Source organism: Narcine bancroftii, chromosome 9 (assembly GCF_036971445.1).
Source record: "Narcine bancroftii isolate sNarBan1 chromosome 9, sNarBan1.hap1, whole genome shotgun sequence".
Taxonomy (NCBI): Eukaryota; Metazoa; Chordata; class Chondrichthyes; order Torpediniformes; family Narcinidae; genus Narcine; species Narcine bancroftii.
This window is the reverse complement of record NC_091477.1, coordinates 342,282-361,476: the sequence shown is the minus strand read 5'-3', so window position 1 is coordinate 361,476 and position 19,195 is coordinate 342,282. Positions and strand designations below refer to the sequence as shown.

Sequence of the window (19,195 nt, the reverse complement as noted above, 5' to 3'; positions counted from 1 at the left end):
TCATTAGCTCCTTGTTGCCTATACTTGCTGTATACTTCCTCCTCAAACAGATTGCCCATATTCTTTGAAAACCAGGATTCCCTCTGCCTGTCAACTTTGCCTTTAATCCTGACCAGAACATACAAACACTGCACTCTCAAAATTTCACCTTTGAAGGCGAAATTAACACATCGTTGCCAGAAAACAACGTATCCCAATCCACTCTTCCTAGATCTTTTCTCATTTCCATAAAATTTGCCTTCCTCCAATTTAGAATCCCAACATAAGGATCAGACTTATCCCTAATGACGTTAAGGACACTGGACCTAAAATGTTTCCCTACATATACATCTGTCACCTAACCTGTCTGGTTCCCTAATAGAAGATAAAGTATTGCATCCTCTCTCACTGGTACCTCTATATATTGATATAGAAAACTTTCCTGAACACATTTGATGAACTCCAAGACCTTTCACAGATCCCACCTTCCCTGGAACAGATCAATATTTGAAAAGTTAAAATCTTCTACTATGCAGTCCTTGCATGACCCTGTTCTTCTTCTCACTAACTGCACTAACATTCTGATTCCCCTCCCCCTGCAAAATCCATTGGGGCTAGACTAACAAACATAACAAACACAAGGATATTAATCCCCTTCCAGTTCAGGAATCAATCCATCCTGTCGGTACAGATCCAACCTTCTCAGGAACAGAGTCCAATGATCTAGAAACCTGAAGCCCTCCCTACTACACCATGCCCTCAGCCTCGTGTAAAGCTGCCTTATCCACTTGGCATGAGAAGCAATCTTGAGATCACTACCCTTGAGGTCCTCTTCTTCAATCTAGTGTTTTATCCAGCTGAATACATCAGTACTGATGCTCTAGGTTATCTTTAGTCATCTCCCCACCACCCACCCACCCCCACTCCCATTCTTACTTATTATCTTTTTGGATTCTCTCTTACACTGTCTGCCAAAGCCATCTCAAAATATTGTTCAGCCTTCTTTAATTTCTTCTTCACTATGCTCCTATATTTCTTGTACTACTCAAGAGGTAACCTAGAATCTGACTGCCTGCATCCGATACATGTCACTTTTTTTTATGATCTGTGGGAAGCTAAAGAGGAAATTGCAGGAACCCTGGCTTAAATTTTGCATTGTCATTTGGTCAGGCGAGGTGCCAGAGGACAGAATAGTGGCAAATGCCATGGGTCTATTCAAGCAGGGAAAAGCCTGGGTATGACAGGCCAGTGAGTTTAAGATCTACAGTAAGGAAGAAGATATACATGCACTTGAATGGACAGGGTGGATTAGGGATAATCAGCATGGTTTTGGAAGTGGGAGAAACAGAGATATGCATGTTGTATGTATGAATTTCAGCAAGGGATTCAATAAGGTTCCACATGGTAGGGCTGCTGAGAAAGATTAGATTGTGTGGGATCCAAGAAAAGATGGCAGATTGAATAGAAAATTTATGGACGAAAGCAGAGGGTGATGCTGAAGGTTGTTTTTTGGACTGGAGGCCTGTGACTAGTGGTGTGCCATAAGGTTTGATGCTAGGCCCATTGCTGTTTGTCATCTAGATCAATAATTGGGACGATCAGCAATCTTGCAGATGATACTAAAGTATCTACAATTATAGATAGGAAAGACGGTTGCCAAAAATTGTGGCAGGATTTTGATTGGTGGGGGAATTTAATATACAGAAATGTGAGATGTTACATCTTGGGAAGCCCAACATGAGTAGGGCCAACAGAGTCAATGGTAGGAATCTGGGAAGTGTTGTAGAGCAGAGAGATTTAAGAGTACAGATCCATCATACCTTGAGTGTGGAGTCACAGGTAGGTAAGGTGGTCAAAAAGGCTTTTGGCACATAGGCCTTCATCAGTCAGAACACTGAGATTGGAAGTTATGAGGTCATGTCACAGTGTACAAGTCAGCAAAGTTCCATTTGGACAATTGGAGTTCATAAGGATGAGGGGTTATCTCATAGAGGTTATCTCAGAGGTTATCTCATAGGGATTATCTCATTAGGGTTATCTCATAGAAGTGTACCAAAATCATGAGAGAGAAAGAGTCGAGGAATTGTAACCAGAGGACATAGTTTAAGGTGGTGGGGGGAAAGATATTTAATAGCAACCTGAGGGGTAACTTTTTCCCCCCACATAGAGGACAGAGAATGTATGGAATTGGTTTCTGTAAGGGGTGGCATAGGTAGATACAATTGTAATATTTAAGATAAATTTGGACAGATACATGGATAGGATAGGTTTAAAGGGATATGGGCTAAAGACAGATAGGTGGGACCAGTGTGGGTGGGACATCTCGGTTGGGCCACAAGGTCTGTTTCCACGATGTATGACTCTATCTGTGCCTTTGTATCTTGTTAATAACCATGGCTCCTTTACCTTGCCATTGCTGCACTTTATGTCACTGGAACATGTTCATCCTGGCCTTCCTTATCAAACCCTTAAATGTTTCCCATTTGAGAAGGATGTCAAACAATCTGAATCCAAGACTAATGTGACAGTCAAAGAGAATGTTTCAGCATTGGTTCAGACAAACAGTCTTACAGGGGCCGGTGACAAACCCCTCTCAATACTTTCTGTGCAGATTAAAGCTGGAAAAGTAAGCTTCATACTGAAGTCCTACACATTTCTCTGCCTCATTTTGTACTGTTGAATTAATGAATAAACTTCACATTCATGGTAAAAGATCACGTATTTTGTTGAAGTCAATGAATGATGAAAGGAATATTGAAACTAATATAGTTTCAAGTTTACAGATTGCTGGATTGAATAGCAATGAATTTTGTGATTTTCCAAGTGTATATACTCAGAAGTCTATGCCTGTGAATAAGGAGAATATTCCCTATCAGGATGATATCAAACAGTGGGATCATCTAAAAGACGTTTGCTTACCCCAGATTGATGCTCAAATCGAGATGTTAATTGGATTAGATGTACCAAAAGCTATCAAACCTCCAGAAATAATAAGGAGTCAAAATGACGGACCTTTTGCCGTGATAAGGTTGCTTGGATAGACAATTAACAGGCCATTAGCAGGAAACATGAATAATAATCAAGAGACGTCGCATGTAAAGGTCAACCAAATTTCAGTTGACAAACTTAATGAGATCTATGGGAACACAGTTTAAAATTGATTTCCCTGAATGTCTCATAGATATTCAAGAACTCTCAAAGGAGGATAAGTTTCTGGATTAAGTTTCAAATTCTGTTAAACATATTAATGGTCATTACTGTAGAGCATTACCTTTGAAGAAAAATTTGTGTGCCTGATAATAAAATAATTGTAGAACAGCATATGCTGAATTTGAAGAGGAAATTCAAGAGAAAATCTTCTTTTCATTTGGAATATGCATATATCATGTCAGACATGGAAACCAAGGATATGTAGAAAAATGATCAGAAGTCATCTTGGTACATAAAGTTGGTAAAAAATGGTATTTACCTTATCATGGAATTATACATGTACAAAAGGAGAAACTAGGTGTAGAATTTGATTGAGGAGCATTATTTCAAGGAGTTTTATTGAATTCTCAACTCTTACAAGGTCCAGACTGAACCAGTACTTTAATAGATGTTCTGATAGGATTTTGTAAAGAGCCTATTGTAATTGCTGCAGATAATGAAGAAATGTTTCATCAAGTGAAAGTACCATAAGAAGATCATGATTTTCTACGATCGTTATGGTGGCCTAATGGCAATGACAGCAAAGATATGATTGAATACAGAATGACAGTTCGTCTACTTGGAACAACTTCGTCATCGAGTTGTGCAAATTTTGCTCTCAGGAAATGTGCTGAAGATAATGAAGAACCAATAGAAATAATCATCAGAAATAATTTCTATGTTGATGATTGTCTTACTTCAGTGGCTTGAGAAAAAGAAGCAAAGATCTTTATCAAGAATTAGCAGAGATCGGATTAAAAGGTTTCTTGCTTACGAAATGGATTAGCAACAGTCGAGATGTGTTGGCTGTTATTCCTGAGGCAGAAAGAGCAAAGGAGATAAAACATCTTGATTGTGATGTTCTACCTGTTGAAAGAATTCTAGGGGTGCAATGTTTTCAAATTCAAAATTGTTTTGAAAGAACGGCCTTTAACAAGAAGAGGTATTCTTTCAATTGTAAGCTCAATATATGATCCTTTGGGTATATGGGCACCAGTAATATTAAGAGCCAAGAAAATTCTGCAAAAATTGTGCAGAAGAAAATTTGGATGGGATGAAACTCTACCAGATTCAATTGCACAAAATTGGATGAATTGGGTTGAGTGGAGGAGAAAGATTTGAAAAAGCAATAATGCCTGAACTGAAACATCCAATTATCTTAGCTAAGGAATTTCATATTTCTGAATTGATTGTTCAACATATACATGAGAAAACAGGTCATGGTGGTTGTAATCACATGTTATCAGAATTATTCCTGAAATATTGGATACTTGATGGTCCAACAATGATCAAAGGAATTATATCTAAATGTGTTAATTGGCGACGTGCAAATGCTAAACCTGGACAACAATAAATGGCAGATTTGCCACAGGACAGAGTTTCACCTGATGAACCTCCATTTACATACGTGGGAGTTGATTATTTTGGTCCTTTGCGAGTAAAATGAGGAAGAAGTGATAGAAATCGATATGGATCTATTTTTACCTGTTTGACTATGAGAACAATTCATATGGAAGCAGCGTCATCACTCGATACAGACTCTTTTATCAATGTTCTTTGATGTTTTATCGCCGCATGTGGTCAAGTAAAGGAATTACATTCTGATAGTGGGTTTAACTTTACAGGAGCTCAACTAGAGTTATGAAAAGCAATTCAGAATTGGAATCAACATCAAATTCATGATGTATTACTTCAGAAAGAAATTAATTGGATATTTAACCCACCCACAAAGTTACATCATTGAGGTATGTGGGTAAGAATGATTACATCAATCAAGAAAATTCTTAATTCCATTTTGAATAATCAAATACTGAATAATGACAGTTTTGTGTGAAATCATAATTATTTTAAATAGTCGTCCAACAACTAAAATTTCCGTCGATTCAAATGACATCAAGGCACTTACACCGAATCATCTCTAACTTCTTAAATCTAAACCTTTAATGCCTCTGGGTCAATTTCAGAAAGAAGATATTTATGTAAGACGCAGATGGAAACAAGTGCAGTTTATTGGGATTTATTTTTAGAAAAGATGGATTAAAGAATATCTTCAATTATTACAAGAAAGTTAAAAAAATGGTCTAAAGCTAAACTCAATTTTGTATGTGGAGACATTGTAATTATCATGGACAATTCTGCACCAAGAAATTCTTGGTTTCTGGGGAAAATTGTGGACACAGTTCCAGACAAGAAAGGTTTCGTTTGGCAAGTGCGGAATAAAACCAAAATTGGTTACTTAAATTGACTTATTACTAAAATCTGTTTTGATTTTTAATCTTCTACTTAGCATATTTACTTTTGTATCTGTAATAGTAATTATTATATATTAGCCATTAATGTCTATTATAATGATTAGGAGTCAGAATGTCAAGGTTAAAACCTTGTGTTTTTTGTTTCATCGTTAAATTCTTGTGGTAAATCTCTTTATCACACAGTGACTATGATGTAATATGTCATAATATCTGGGCAGACTAGGAGCTTTCATCTCATTCTCAACAAACTATGGAGGAGACGCAAGCTCGAGATAATTTTCTTTGAATTCGTCTTATTTCATCCTATCGAATATCGTTATGTCGTTAAATACAGTAAATGTTTTGTTTATTCATCGTTATGAAAATCTTAATGGAAAGTTATGCAAAATGTTTATCTGTTTTATCAACCACTTAAAGCTGCATCTACAAAGTTTGGTTAATTGGATTAATAAGATAGTAATTCAGAATATCGTCCCCACATTTCCTTGAACATGTTACATTTTGAAATTAGGAAATAATAGAACCTGGAAAATGTCATCTATACTTAGGTAAAAGTTCATTTTGGCTATGACCAACCTCTCATAGCATTTCGTTGCAGGAGAGAGTGCTACTAGATGAATGTCATTGATCTTCTTGGGTTGACGCCCTTTGAAGCAGGTGAGAACCTCTGATTGCAGCAACGAGTGTTTGAAAATGTCCATGAACACTCCACCTAATTTACCCTTCTTACCTTGGTGCTTGTACTCCACTATACTGTTCTGCTTCCATGTACTTCATTTGCCTTCCTTGTTCTCCTTAATCATTTCAGTCCCTTTCTGTCTTGGTCCCCACCCTGTGGCAGACTAGTTCAAAGCTCACTGCCTGCACTGTGACAGTCAGCATTGCATGCCACCTTTCTAATGCAACCTAACCAGTTTTTCATACATGATATCCTGTGATTTACACTTCCTTTCTCTCTACTCTCCTCTACTTCCCCTCCCTCTAACCTGATGATGCCTGTTCCTGTGTTGCACTGTTCTTTGTTAGTCTGCTGAGAGAGCTGAATGGTCTAAGGATAGGCAAGTCTCCTGGAGCAGATGGATTGCATCCGCGGGTTCTGAAAGAAGTCGCAGTCGAGATTGTGTAGACATTGATAATGATTCTTCTGGAATCAATAGATTCTGGCATGGTCCCAAAAGACTGCAAAATTGGAAATGTCACCCTACTATTCAAGAAGGGAGGGAGCCAGCAGAAAGGAAATTATAGATCGATTAGTCTGGCATCAGTGGATGGGACTCGATTATAAAGGATGAGGTTATGGAGTACTTGGAGGCACATGACAAGATAGGCCAAAGCCAGCATGGTTTCTTTTATGGAAAATCTTCCTCGAATCTATTGGAATTCTTTTGAGGAAGTGACTAGCCGGTATGATAAAGGAGATAAAGTGGACATTGTGTAATTGTGTAACCGCATATGAGGTTACTTGTCAAGGTATAACAGGAAACATACTAGCATAGTAGAGCATTGGCTGAATGGCAGGAAGCAGAATCAGAATACAGGAATCATATTTTGGTTGGCTTCCAATTGCTAGTGGTATTGGGGCTGCTTCTTTTTATGCTGTATATCAATGATTTAGTGTTGGAATGAAAGGCTTTGTGGCCAAGTCTGCAAATGATACAAAGGTAGATAGAGGAGCAGGTAGTGTTGAGGAAGCAGGGAGGCTGCAGAAGGACTTAGACAGATTAGGAGAATGGATAGAGAAGTGGTAAATGAAATACAATGCTCAAAAGTGTTCAGTCAAGCATGCTGGTAGAATAAATGGGCAGACTATTTTCTAAATGGGGGAAAGAAATGGAAAATTCCCAGATTCAAAGGGTCCTGGGAGTCCTCATGCAGGGTAGCCTGAAGGTAAATTTGCAGGTTGAGTTGGTGTGGTGAAGGCAAATGTAATGCTGGAATTCATTTCAAGAAGAACAGAATATAAGAGTAGGGATGTGACATTGAGGCTTTATAAGGCACTGGTGAAACCTCAGTATTGTGAGCAGTTTTGGGCTCCTCATTTAAGAAAGGATGTACTGACATTGGAGAGGGTTCAGAGGAGGTTGACAAGGATGATTCCAGGAATGGAAGGGTTATCCTCTGAGGAGCAATTGATGAATCTTGGCCTGTAATCATTGGGGGTGGGGTGGGGGGGGAAATCTCATTGAAATACATCAAATCTTGAAAGGCATGGACAGGTTGTGTCTAGGACAAGAGGACTCAACTTCAGGATTGAAGCGTGTCCACTTACCACAGAAGTGAAGGAATTTCTTTCGCCAAAGTCTGATAAATCTGTGGAATTTGTCCCCACAGTTGGGGAGGCCAGGTCATCGGATGTATTTAAGCTAATGATTGACAAGTTCTTAATTAGCCAGGGTATCAAAGGATATGGGGAGAAGGCTAGGCAGTGGGGCTGTGGGAAGATGGATCAGCTCAGGATTGAATGGCGGGCAGACGATGGCCTGAATAGCCTATTTCTGTTCCTGTTTTATGGTCCTGAGGTCCTTCAATCCAGCCAACATCTTTGTGAATCTCTTTCCACGCATGAAACATTTTTTTTTACCCTGAGGTTGATGGGTATCTGCTGTTCACTATCTGAAAGGGTTGGGGGATGGGGGAGGTTATGGTTAAACACAAACCCCTATCACGTTTTAAACATAACCTGAACATGCACTGATAAGCTGTCAACTGCTGGGCTTCTAACCAGTGCTGGATTTGGGGATTAGTCCAGGGAGAAGGCCAGTGTGCTGATGGCTTACTCCCTCTCATTAAAGCTCTATAATCTATGATGCTGTATGAAGATGGTGGCTGTGGTAACAGACTTTAAGAAAGCACTCTCAGTGAAGCATGAATTCCAGTTTATTTTCCTTGAAGTGTAGCAGTACCTCTAAGAAGCAGATTCAGTCACTCTTACCTTTGTATCCAATGGCCTCCCTTCTTTCACAACAGGATAGAACCTGGGTGTTTGACTTGGATCCTTTAATCGGGGTGTGCGGGGGGTTCGAGGGGTCCGCGCACCTCGGTAGTTTGGTGATTCTGGCACGGTTGTTGGCAAAGATCGTGCTACGCAAAATACTGGTGGTTCGGCTGCACCAAACAATTTGTTGGCCAATGCATCTGTAGGTACTAGGAACATACATGCAGCTCAAGTTACAGCAAGAGCACAGCCCAATGGTCTGCATTTAATATATGTTACACAGTGTACATGATTACAAAACTACCACGAATCAAGTTACACACTCCTTAGCTCCTAATAACTTAATACTAAGCAATTTAATGAAAAAACTTTCTTCCTGACGAGGGGATTTGAAACATCAAAATGCTGCCATTGCTGGAGTTGCCTGGAACACTGCGGAGAACACACAAAAAGGTGGCGTTAGGGATGTAGGTATAGGCAGGAAGATAAAGAGTGGCAGTGAGATGTGCCTCCAAACAGCACGCAAGGTGGTACAAAAGAAGGGATAAGGGAAAAAGGGAGAGAGAGAGAGAGAGAGAGAGAGAGAGAGAGAGAGAAAGAATGACAAAACAAGAACAATAGGCCAAAAGGCTCACGGACACTATATCAACTCAATTCATCTCAGTTCATCTCTGTTCATCTTTCCCAGAACATAATACTTTCAGATATACATCCACACCCATTTGAGCCACTACAACCATTGGACACCTGGACAACAAAGTTCAATTTTTTTGTGAGTACACGAATGATATAACACATATAACCCATCAGTCTTTTATTTATTGAATATAGCTTTACATTCAACACCATAGTTCCAAACAAACTAATTTCCAAACTTTCAGAAACATAAATCAGCATCTGAACCCTCAATATTCTGACTGGCAGATTGCAATGAGGATCGGTGACATTCCTGTCATGAAAAACCTTAACACTGCTGCCCTGAAAAAGAAATGCACTCAAACCTTCACCATACTTCCTACACACTCATGACTGTGTGGTCAAGTACTGCTGCAACTCCATCTACAAGTTGTAGATGACACCACCATTGAAGGCTGGATCTTAAACAACAAGGAAGTCTTTGTGTCACGATAACAACCTTTGCCTCTCTGCCAGCAAAACAAAGGAGCTAGCCATTGACTTCAGGATGTCCCTATATATTAACTGTGCTCTTCTTGCGGAGAACTTCAAGTTCTCAGGAGTAAATGTCACCAAGTTGTTATTGCTGGTAAGTTGTACTTGCCCAATAACAGACTTGCCCAATCAATTGGCCCCAGCTCTTACCTAATACTGATGTAATTAGCCTTTCCCCATTTAGCACTTTCCTGAGGTCCAGTCTCACCCTTATCCATAACTATTGAACACCTAGAGATAAGATCACTGCTGGCAATGCTCTCCTACTGAAACTCTGATCACCTGACCAGCTCCACTTCCCATTGCAAGGTCTAATATGGAACCTTGCCTTGTTGGACTATAGACTGACTGTGTCAAGAAGCCCTCCTGGCTGAACCATAACAAATTCTACCCTGTCTACGCTTCTGGTACTATGGAATCACAGTCAAACTGGGAAAATTAAAGTTATTGACTAGACCAACACTATTCATTTACACCTTTCCATAATCTGCCTACATGTACCTGTTCCTCTATCTCCCACGTCATTGGGTAGCCTATAGAATAACTCCATCATAGTGACTGTACCTTTCTTATTCCAGAGCTCTTCCTTTATTGCCTCCCTGGACGAGCTCACCAAGGTGTCCTCTATTAACCTCTTCCGATCCAGGGAGACCCAACCTGTTTCTTCAGTCTCTCCTCATGAGTGAACTGCTTCATTCCAGCCAACACCTTGGCAAATCTCCTGTTTCTCACATCCTTCCTTACCTAGGAGACAGTGGGGGCAAGGGAGTAATAGCCCAAGGAGCAGTGGGAGCAGTTTTGCTAATAGCCTTGAATCTGGTCCAGCAGCAGTTTCAAAATGTGCATTACAAGTTCAGAGACAGATTCAAATTAACTGACTCAAGGTCAGTATGAAACGTGGAGAAGGTAACTTTATGCAGCAGGATGTTTTAATCCGAAGTACACTGCTTGAAAGAGAATATTGGAAATCTGAGAAAAGAGTAGGAGATTGGGATTTTTTGCATGGCTTTTCCTTGGAGCCGCCCAAGCTCAATGACCCCTTTTCCTACAGGAAGTTTAGACCGATAATTCTTTTTACGTTTTCAGAATTTTGTACTTAGCTCAGGTTCTGGTACACATCCAAAGAAATTGTCTCTCTGGATTCTTCATACATGAGATGACATGATACTTTACGGGTCTAGACCAGTTGGATCCACTCCTTTGCCTTCCCCTCATTACCTTGCCTCACTATATTTGTTCTTCTGCTGCTTTCTTCATCCCTCTTTGCCTGCCTTCCTTTCCACTCCAGCTCTTCCAAGCACCACACATGTACGGGACACAGAGGACTGGACTCTGGAAGGTGATGTTAACATGTAACAGCTTCTCAGACTTTCTTTCAGCTTTCAGAAGAGAAGAGGAAGTTTTCTACCCCCGAGTGAAGACACTGCACTTTAATCTCAACCCTTTGTGTGACGCAGATATTTGACGGGTTAATGAGTGCTTGCACTTCACCAATAGTTAGCAGTCAGAACCATCATACTCCAATGTAGTGGAAATCCTTCCTTACCCTGCTGTGGCCGAGGAGGACCAGGTGGAACCTCTTGATTCGGATCAACAGGTGGTCCGGGCGCGAGTGACTTAAATTCCTCTCGGCTGATCATGTGAAGCTTCCGGAAATTTTCTACTTCTTGCTATAAAGTACAGAGAGTGTAATTTAGAGGGAGGGAAGGAGAGTGAGATGGAGGGGATGTGGAGGTGGGGAGAGAGGGAGGGGATGTGGAGGGGTTAGAGGGAGAGGAGCTAGAGGAGAGTAGAGAGAAAGGAAGTGGGGAGAGAGAGAGGGAGGGGTTGGAGGGGAGATGGAGTGGGCAGGTGGTGAAAGGAAGGGAGGTGGAGTGGAAAAGAAGGGAAGCTGGAGAGAAAGGGGAGATGGAAGTGAGAGCAAGAGGGAGAGATGGTGGGTGGAGAACAGGAAGGAGAGTGAAAGGAAGGAAGGAAAATGAACAGGAGAGGGGACAGTATGTGAGAGGGCAAGAGGGAGGGTGTGGGAGAGAAGCAAGTGGGTGGAAGGGAATTAATGGATGCGAGGAAGGGGGAGTGAACGAGCAGAGGGGAGAAGGCAGGTGGGAGTAAAGTGAGCAAGCATGGAGAGACAAATAGAATGGAGGGAGAGGAGAAGCAACAGGAAGAATATGAGTAAATGGAGGAGGGAGGGGATTGAATGGACAGATGATGCAAATGAATGTGGGCTAACAGGAATCCGTGGATGGGGAGATGAGAATGGGTAAGGAAGGAGGAGTAAGGAGAGTTAGGAGGAATGAACAGGGGTTGATAAGCAGATTGGCAGAGTGAGGGATTGGGAACATAGTCAGGGGGAATGAGCAGGGAGGGAAAGATGGGAGCAGAAGGGAAGGAGGGTGGAAGATGAACTTAGAAGCAAGACAGAGGGGTGAAGTGTCAACGCACCCTGACTGCCAAATCACAGTGATCTGGCACATTCTTTCTTCCAAGTTACCAGCTCCACAATTGCCTTTTTCACAGCAATTGAAATGCTGATTGGAGAGCTGTAAATCAATCAGTAATATCCATTTCGAACACTCCAAATGCACCCTTTTAGTTTACAATCGGGTTCCACTTTAATCAATTTTTCATGATTGAATATACATGTGGATAAAACACAAACAGGCAATTGAGAGGCAGAAGGGAGCCATTGGCAATTACCAGTTAGGTCTTGGTTACTACCTGGATCACTCGACCACTGACGTTTTCAGCAGAATTCTTTGTTAAACTGTGAAACCAGTCAGAGTAGAAAGGGCTGACCAGGCGTTTTTACTGAACATAGAGATCAAGATGGTTCTTCTCATGATGCAAATTTCAACCAGAAAATGACAGACATCCGGAGAGAAGCATCCAGTGAAAATGAGCCTCCAAACCTTGCAACAATGAGTTCCTCACGCTAACGAAATAAACCTCATCACAACCAGGCTCCCACATTATTCAATTCAAAAGTCCAATGTACGTGCATTATTTTTTCTCTAAATGGCAGAATGGATTTCCTCTCTCTCTCAACCCATTTTCAGTTATTGTTCTTTGTCAGACTTAAGATTTTGATGCCATTTATTACCATGCCATGGAGATGTGTTTAGCAAATCTCCACACTTTTAAGAAGATTTTTGTTACTTTCAGACTTGTGGACATACTTTGGGATATCTGTGAGAAAGGGACCTGTTTGTTGCCCATCAATTCACAATTACTTTAACAAATTGTTAAACCCAGACCCAGACCGGTGACAAAGGGATGCTACGGGTAGGTTTTGGAGGAGAACACAGTTTAAATGAATCAAGACTGGGAACAACCCGACAGATTTGAGAAAAGTAATAGTCAACAGGTCAACCTCTCAGCAGGTTGAGCTTCACAGTGGATCAACTTTTGAAACTCACCAATTAACCACAGAATTACCTTTATTGTTGCATATTCTGGCTCATAATCCTCTTTCCACAGATCTTGTTCGTAGTAGTAAAGACCATCATTGATGACCTTGCCAAACTCAGATGCCAGTTTGGCCCTGGAGACATGATTCCCTGTCCTGTCCCCTCCAGGATGTTTCCTCAGATATGGAGGGGTCTGTGTAACAATTAGAATTTTGTTTACGTCATGATCATCAATTTCACAGTCGGAGTCTTCATCTGACCAGTCGGTGAATGTGTTCTTGCGCCCAGCCATCTGCTGCATTTCCTCATCGAACATAAAATCCAACTCTTCCTGCTCCTCGTGGTCTGACTTCTGACATACTTGTGATTTGAGTTCTTCAGACTTCTGAAACAGACAGATACAGCATATTAATGCTGCGCTGCAATATACCAATACCCTCAATTTGTACATTACAGACAATAGCTGGTAAGCAATCCAGGACAGCAAATTCAATTGAATATTAATTGGTCTATAGAGTCACACTTCAATACCTTTATAGCATTATTTTATCAGTGATTATAATCCATGAATTGATTTCATTCGGTACTTTAAATTTCAACGATTTCCTGAACTATGGTAGCAATTGGTTGTGAATTTTGTTATAATAGCACTGATATGACAGACAACTTTCAGCGGTTCTCTGAAGTCAGATTTATACATACCATGTCAAAACAACAGCTATCCAAAAATCACAACTCAGAAAGAGGGAGAAGAGTCATATAGCACAGAACAGGCCCTCCAGTTGACATTCTGGGCGAACCCCATCTGCCTGCATTGGGTCCACGTGGTAGTTTTCTTTTGAAGCTGGCAGACTTTAACATCTAAGTCCTGCCGACGCTGGTAAATCACCCCTGGACTTTTTGTAACATCCAAACAGATTTGTGACTGGGCTTACTTGTGTTCACTGCATTCTCTGAAGTCTGGTGTCTGTAGCAGTGTTGCTTGTTTGAAATTGGGAAGTTGTTCTTTGCTGTGATCGGGAGGAACAGGTTAGAGTTTAAATAATTAATGTTCTAAGTTGTACAGTCTATGTAAAAAGATGGCTGCGCCGGTGTATTTTGGCTGCCTGTCGTCGTTTATATCGTAACTAATTTATTCCTAATTGTATGTTCCGGGCTTTGAATCAACGTGCATTGTGTTAAATGCATTGTAAAAATAAACTACTAACTACTTTTCCAAAATTTGCCTATTCATAAATCTGCCAAAATGTCTTTTGAATGTCAGAATTGTGCCCACTTCTACAGCTGACTGGCAGCTTGTTCCTGATGCAAAAAGCTGACCCTCAGCTCTGTCTTGAATTTCTCCCCTTTCATCTTAAACCTATTGGAGAGGGACCATTAAAAACCTGGCAGCAGGGTTTGCTAGCTCTACTGGGGAGAGCTTAAACTAGTTTGGCAGGTGGATGGGAATCAGAATGTGAGGGCAGAAGGTGGAAAAGATGATGCAATGTGTTGTGGGTTTGTGAGGAAGGCCAGGCAGGGGAGGAAGCAGAAAGGGAAACATAGAAACATAGAAGATAGGAGCAGGAGTAGGTCATTCGGCCCGTCGAGCCTGCTCCGCCATTCAACGAGATCATGGCTGATCATAAAGTTCAGGACCCCGTCCCCGCCTTCTCTCCGTAACCATTAATACCTTTATACTGAAGAAATAGATCTAATTCCCTCTTAAATAGATTTAATGAATCTGCCTCTACTGCCCTCTGTGGCAATGAATTCCACAGATTCACCACCCTCTGGGTCAAGAAATTCCTCATCTCAGTCCTAAATGGTTTGCCTATTATCCTCAAACCATGGCCTCGGGTTCTGGATTTTACCATTATTGGAAACATCCCATCTGCATCCATTCTGTCCAGTCCTGCCAGAATTTTATGTCTCTATGAGATCCCCTCTCAATCTTCTAAACTCCAGCGAGTACAATCCTAATTTGCGCAACCTTTCCTCATAAGTCATTCCTGCCATTCCAGGTATCAGCCTGGTGAATCGCCTCTGCACTCCCTCCATTGCAAGAACATCCTTCCTTAGATAAGGTGACCAAAACTGCACACAATACTCCAGGTGGGGTCTCACCAAGGCCCTGTACAGCTGCAGTAAGGTATCCTTGTTCCTAGACTCAAACCCTCTTGACATGAAGGGCAACATACCATTTGCCTTTTGAACCGCCTGCTGTACCTGCATGCTCGCCTTCAGAGACTGGTGTACAAGTACCCCTAGGTCTCTCTGCACTTCCCCATCTCTTAATCTATTGCCATTCAAATAGTAATCTGCCCTCCGGTTTGTATTACCAAAGTGGATAACCTCGCATTGATCCACATTGTAGTGCATTTGCCATGGATCTGCCCAGTCCCTCAATTGATCCAAATCACACTGGAGCTTCCTGACCCCCTCTTCCGTGCACACAACCCCTCCTAGCTTAGTGTCATCTGCAAATTTGGAGATATTACATCCAATCCCCTCATCCAGATCATTAATGTAAATTGTGAACAGCTGGGTCCCAGTACAGATCCCTGTGGCACCCCACTGGTCACCGCCCGCCACTCAGAAAACGAGCCATTTATCCCAACTCTCTGTCTTCTACCTGCCAGCCAGTTCTCAATCCACATCAATACTTTGCCCTCAATCCCTTGAGCCTTGATTTTGGAAGCCAGTCGTTTATGTGGGACCTTATCGAAGGCCTTTTGGAAGTCCAGGTACACCACATCCACTGGCTCTCCCCCATCTATTTTACCTGTCACCATCTCAAAGAATTCCAATAGATTTGTCAAGCACGATTTACCTTTTGTAAATCCATGTTGACTCCGTCCGATCCCTGCTCTGCTAGTCATATGCTCCGCTATTACATCCTTAATAATGGATTCCATCATTTTGCCCACTACTGATGTAAGGCTCACAGGCCGATAATTCCCTGCTTTTTCTCTACCCCCCTTTTCAAATAGTGGGGTAACATTAGCTACCCTCCAATCCATGGGTACTGATCCTGAGTCTATCGAGTTCTGGAAAATAATTCTTAAAGCATCTGCTATCTGAATGGCCACTTCCTTAAGTACCCTAGGATGTAGATTATCAGGTCCTTGGGATTTATCTGCCTTCAATCCCATCAATTTCCCCAACACCATGTCCTTAGAGATACTGATTTCTTTCAGTTCCTCCCTTACCTTAGTCTCTTTGTTTCCCAACATCCTTGGGAGGTTATTTGTATCCTCTCTTGTAAAAACAGAACTAAAGTAAGAATTTAATTGGTCTGCCATTTCCTTAGTCCCCATTATATATTCCCCTGATTCCGACTGCAAAGGACCAACTCTGGATTTCACCAATCTTTTCCTCTTGACATATTTGCAGTCGGTTTTTATATTTGCCGCAAGCTTACTTTCGTAATTTATTTTTGCTCTCTTGATTAATCCCTTTGTCCTCCTTTGGTGCATCTTGAACTGCTCCCAGTCTTCGGTTGTGGTACTTTTTTTGGCCAATTGATATGCTCTCTCTTTGGACCTAATGCTGTCTCTAATTTCCCTTGTTATCCACGGTTGAGTCACCTTTTTTGGTTTATTTTTATGCCAAACCGGTATAAACGATTTTTGCAATTTCTCCATTAGATCTGTGAATGCTTTCCATTGTCTATCCACAGTCAACTCCCCCATAAACACCACCCAATCAATCTTACTCAACTCCCGTCTCAGGACCTTACTCTTGGTTTTAATTTCATCACTCTCCATGTCGAGTGAGAAATCGATCATATTGTGATCGCTCCTACCCAAAGGGCCTCGTACAACAAGATTGATGATTATCCCCTTATCATTGCATAATACCCAACCTAAAATGGCCTGCTCCCGAGTTGGTTCCTCGACATATTGGTCTAGATAACCGTCCCGTAAACATTCAAGGAATTCCTCCTCCTCAGTATTTTTACCAATTTGACTAGTCCAATCTACATGCAAATTAAAGTCTCCCATGATGACAGCTGTTCTCTTATTGCACACTTTTCTAATTTCTCTTTTAATGCCTTCCCTCACCTCTACACTACTATTTGGAGGTTTGAATTTTGCCTATTTCAATACAATATTAGGAATAAGGGAGATGAACTCAGAGGATGGATCAGTATGTAGAATTACGACGTTGTGTCTGATACTGACAGCTAACTAAAGGATTGGATTGGTTAATACAAGTACCGGGGTTTAAAAGGGATAGGATGTAGGATGGGGGGTAAATGGAGGTTGGGGAGTGGCATTACTAGTCAAGGGTAGTATCACATCTGCAAAAAAGGAGGATGCTGTGGAGGGAGTGTCAATTGAGTCGCTGTGGGTGGAAGTCAGAAATAGGAAGGCAGCAATTATTGTACTGGGAGTAATCTACAAGCCTCAAAATAGCCCTCAGGACATTGAGGAACATATTAATAGGTAGATGGTGGAAAGGAGCAGAAATAACAGTTGTTGTTATGGGAGACTTCAACTTCCATATATTGAGTGCCAACTCCTTACTGCAAAAGGGATAGATGGAGCAGAGTTTGTCATGTGTGTCACAGAAGGATTCCTGACCAGTTGTCCAGGAGAGGTCATACTGGATCTAACGCTAGGTAATGAATCAGGTCAGGTGATTAACCCCAACCCTAACCCTAACCCAGGTGACAGACCATTTGGTGGGGGATCATTTCAGTGGTAGTGACAAGAACTACCTGAGAGTATAAAAGCAGACAAAATGGTTAAAGTGTTTAATTGGGGAAGGGCTATTACAATGGGATGAGACAGGAACTAGGGAGAATAAATTGGGAACAACGTTCTTGAGAGAAAGCACAGAAGTCACGTGGAGGATTTTTAGGGACCACTTGTGTGCGGCTCAGGATGTTCATCCCATTGAGACAGGGAAAAAATGGTAGGAAAGGGAACTGAGGTTGACGAAACAGGTGAAACAGCTAGTCAAGAGGAAGAAGGAAGCGTAAATTAGATTTCAGAAGCACAAAACAGGAAGGGCTCATAAGAATTATATGGTAGCCAGGAAGGAACTTAAGAAAGGACTTAGGAGAGCTAGAAGGGAGCTTGAGAAGGCCTTGGCAAGTAGGATTAAGGAGACCCCCAAGGCGGCTTATGCGTATGTGAAGAACAGAAGGATGACAAGAATGAAGGCAGGTCCACTTAAAGATAAAGGAGGCAATGTAACTGGAGGCAGAGGAGGCTGGGGAAATCCTAAATGAATACTTTGCTTCTGTATTCACTGCAGAAAAGGACTTGATCAAGGTGAGGTCAGATTAGAACAAGCTTATGTGCTGGACCATGTTGAAATTAAGAAAGAGGAATGACAAATCCCCCGGAACAGGACAACCCCAGGTTGCTATAGGAAGGGAGGAAAGAGATTGCTGGGGAATTGGTGTTGATCTTTGGTCATTTTCTTATATTGTCTGGTAAATTATATAATAAACTCTATGTTTTTGTTAACATTTAAAGTCCTAATACTGATGACCTGAATTTTTTTGAACGCTTGTCTTTTACCATATTTGAATATGTATTCTTTGATAGTAGGCGGTGACTTAAATTGTTGGCTTGATCTAGTACTTGAATGTTCATTTCATAAAATCGTTAATTTAAATAAATCAGCTGTACTTATAAATTCTTTATAATCTCGGGTTATTGACAAATGGTGATTTCTTCATCCTGATGATAAAGGATTCTTTTTTCATTCTTGAATTGATTACTTTCCTAAGGACCAGCAATTAGTTTATTCTGTTGACTTTTGTTCTTACATAAGCATACTAATTTCTGACCAGTGATTTTGACTATCAATGCCCCAGATTTACCTAGAATTACTAAGCAATGGTGGTTAAAAACCCTTTTATTATCAGATTATGATTTGTTGAAATTTATGAAAGATTAAATTGCCTTTTATTTAATAACAATTCCATGCTGGAGGTTTCCGTTTTAGTAATTTGGGATAGTTTTAAAGCTTATATCAGAGGTCAAACAATTTCACTTATAGCTAATATTAAAAAGGATAATTTCAAGAGAGATAATTTGGCTAATCAGCTGAAGTGTATTGACCAACAATGTGCCTTAACTCTGAAACCTGAGCTTTTTAAAAGAAGGGTCAAACTTAAAACTAAACATGACTTGCTTTTTACTTATCCTATACAAACACAACTTTTAAAGAGTAAGTCAAAGTTCTATGCGTCTGGTGAAAAGGCAGGAAAACTTTTAGCTAACTAAATTAAAAATAATACAGCTGAATGGCTTATTACT

The 19,195-nt window shown here is 40.9% G+C and overlaps 1 protein-coding gene across 9 annotated transcripts in view; it reads right to left on the bottom strand.

Moving 5' to 3' along the window:
- Window positions 1-19,195, bottom strand: part of LOC138743093 (la-related protein 1-like) — a 180,963-nt gene that overhangs the window by 27,409 nt on the left and 134,359 nt on the right. For 8 of the 9 annotated variants that reach the window (XM_069897907.1, XM_069897908.1, XM_069897911.1 and 5 more), the window contains 4 exons: window positions 12,964-13,320; window positions 11,072-11,195; window positions 10,744-10,857; window positions 8,353-8,564 (listed from right to left, as the gene is read on the bottom strand). In XM_069897907.1, coding sequence (XP_069754008.1) covers window positions 8,353-8,564; window positions 10,744-10,857; window positions 11,072-11,195; window positions 12,964-13,320 — 807 coding nt within the window. The remainder of the gene's footprint in view (window positions 1-8,352; window positions 8,565-10,743; window positions 10,858-11,071; window positions 11,196-12,963; window positions 13,321-19,195) is intronic. The other variant, XM_069897909.1, reaches the window with a different exon arrangement.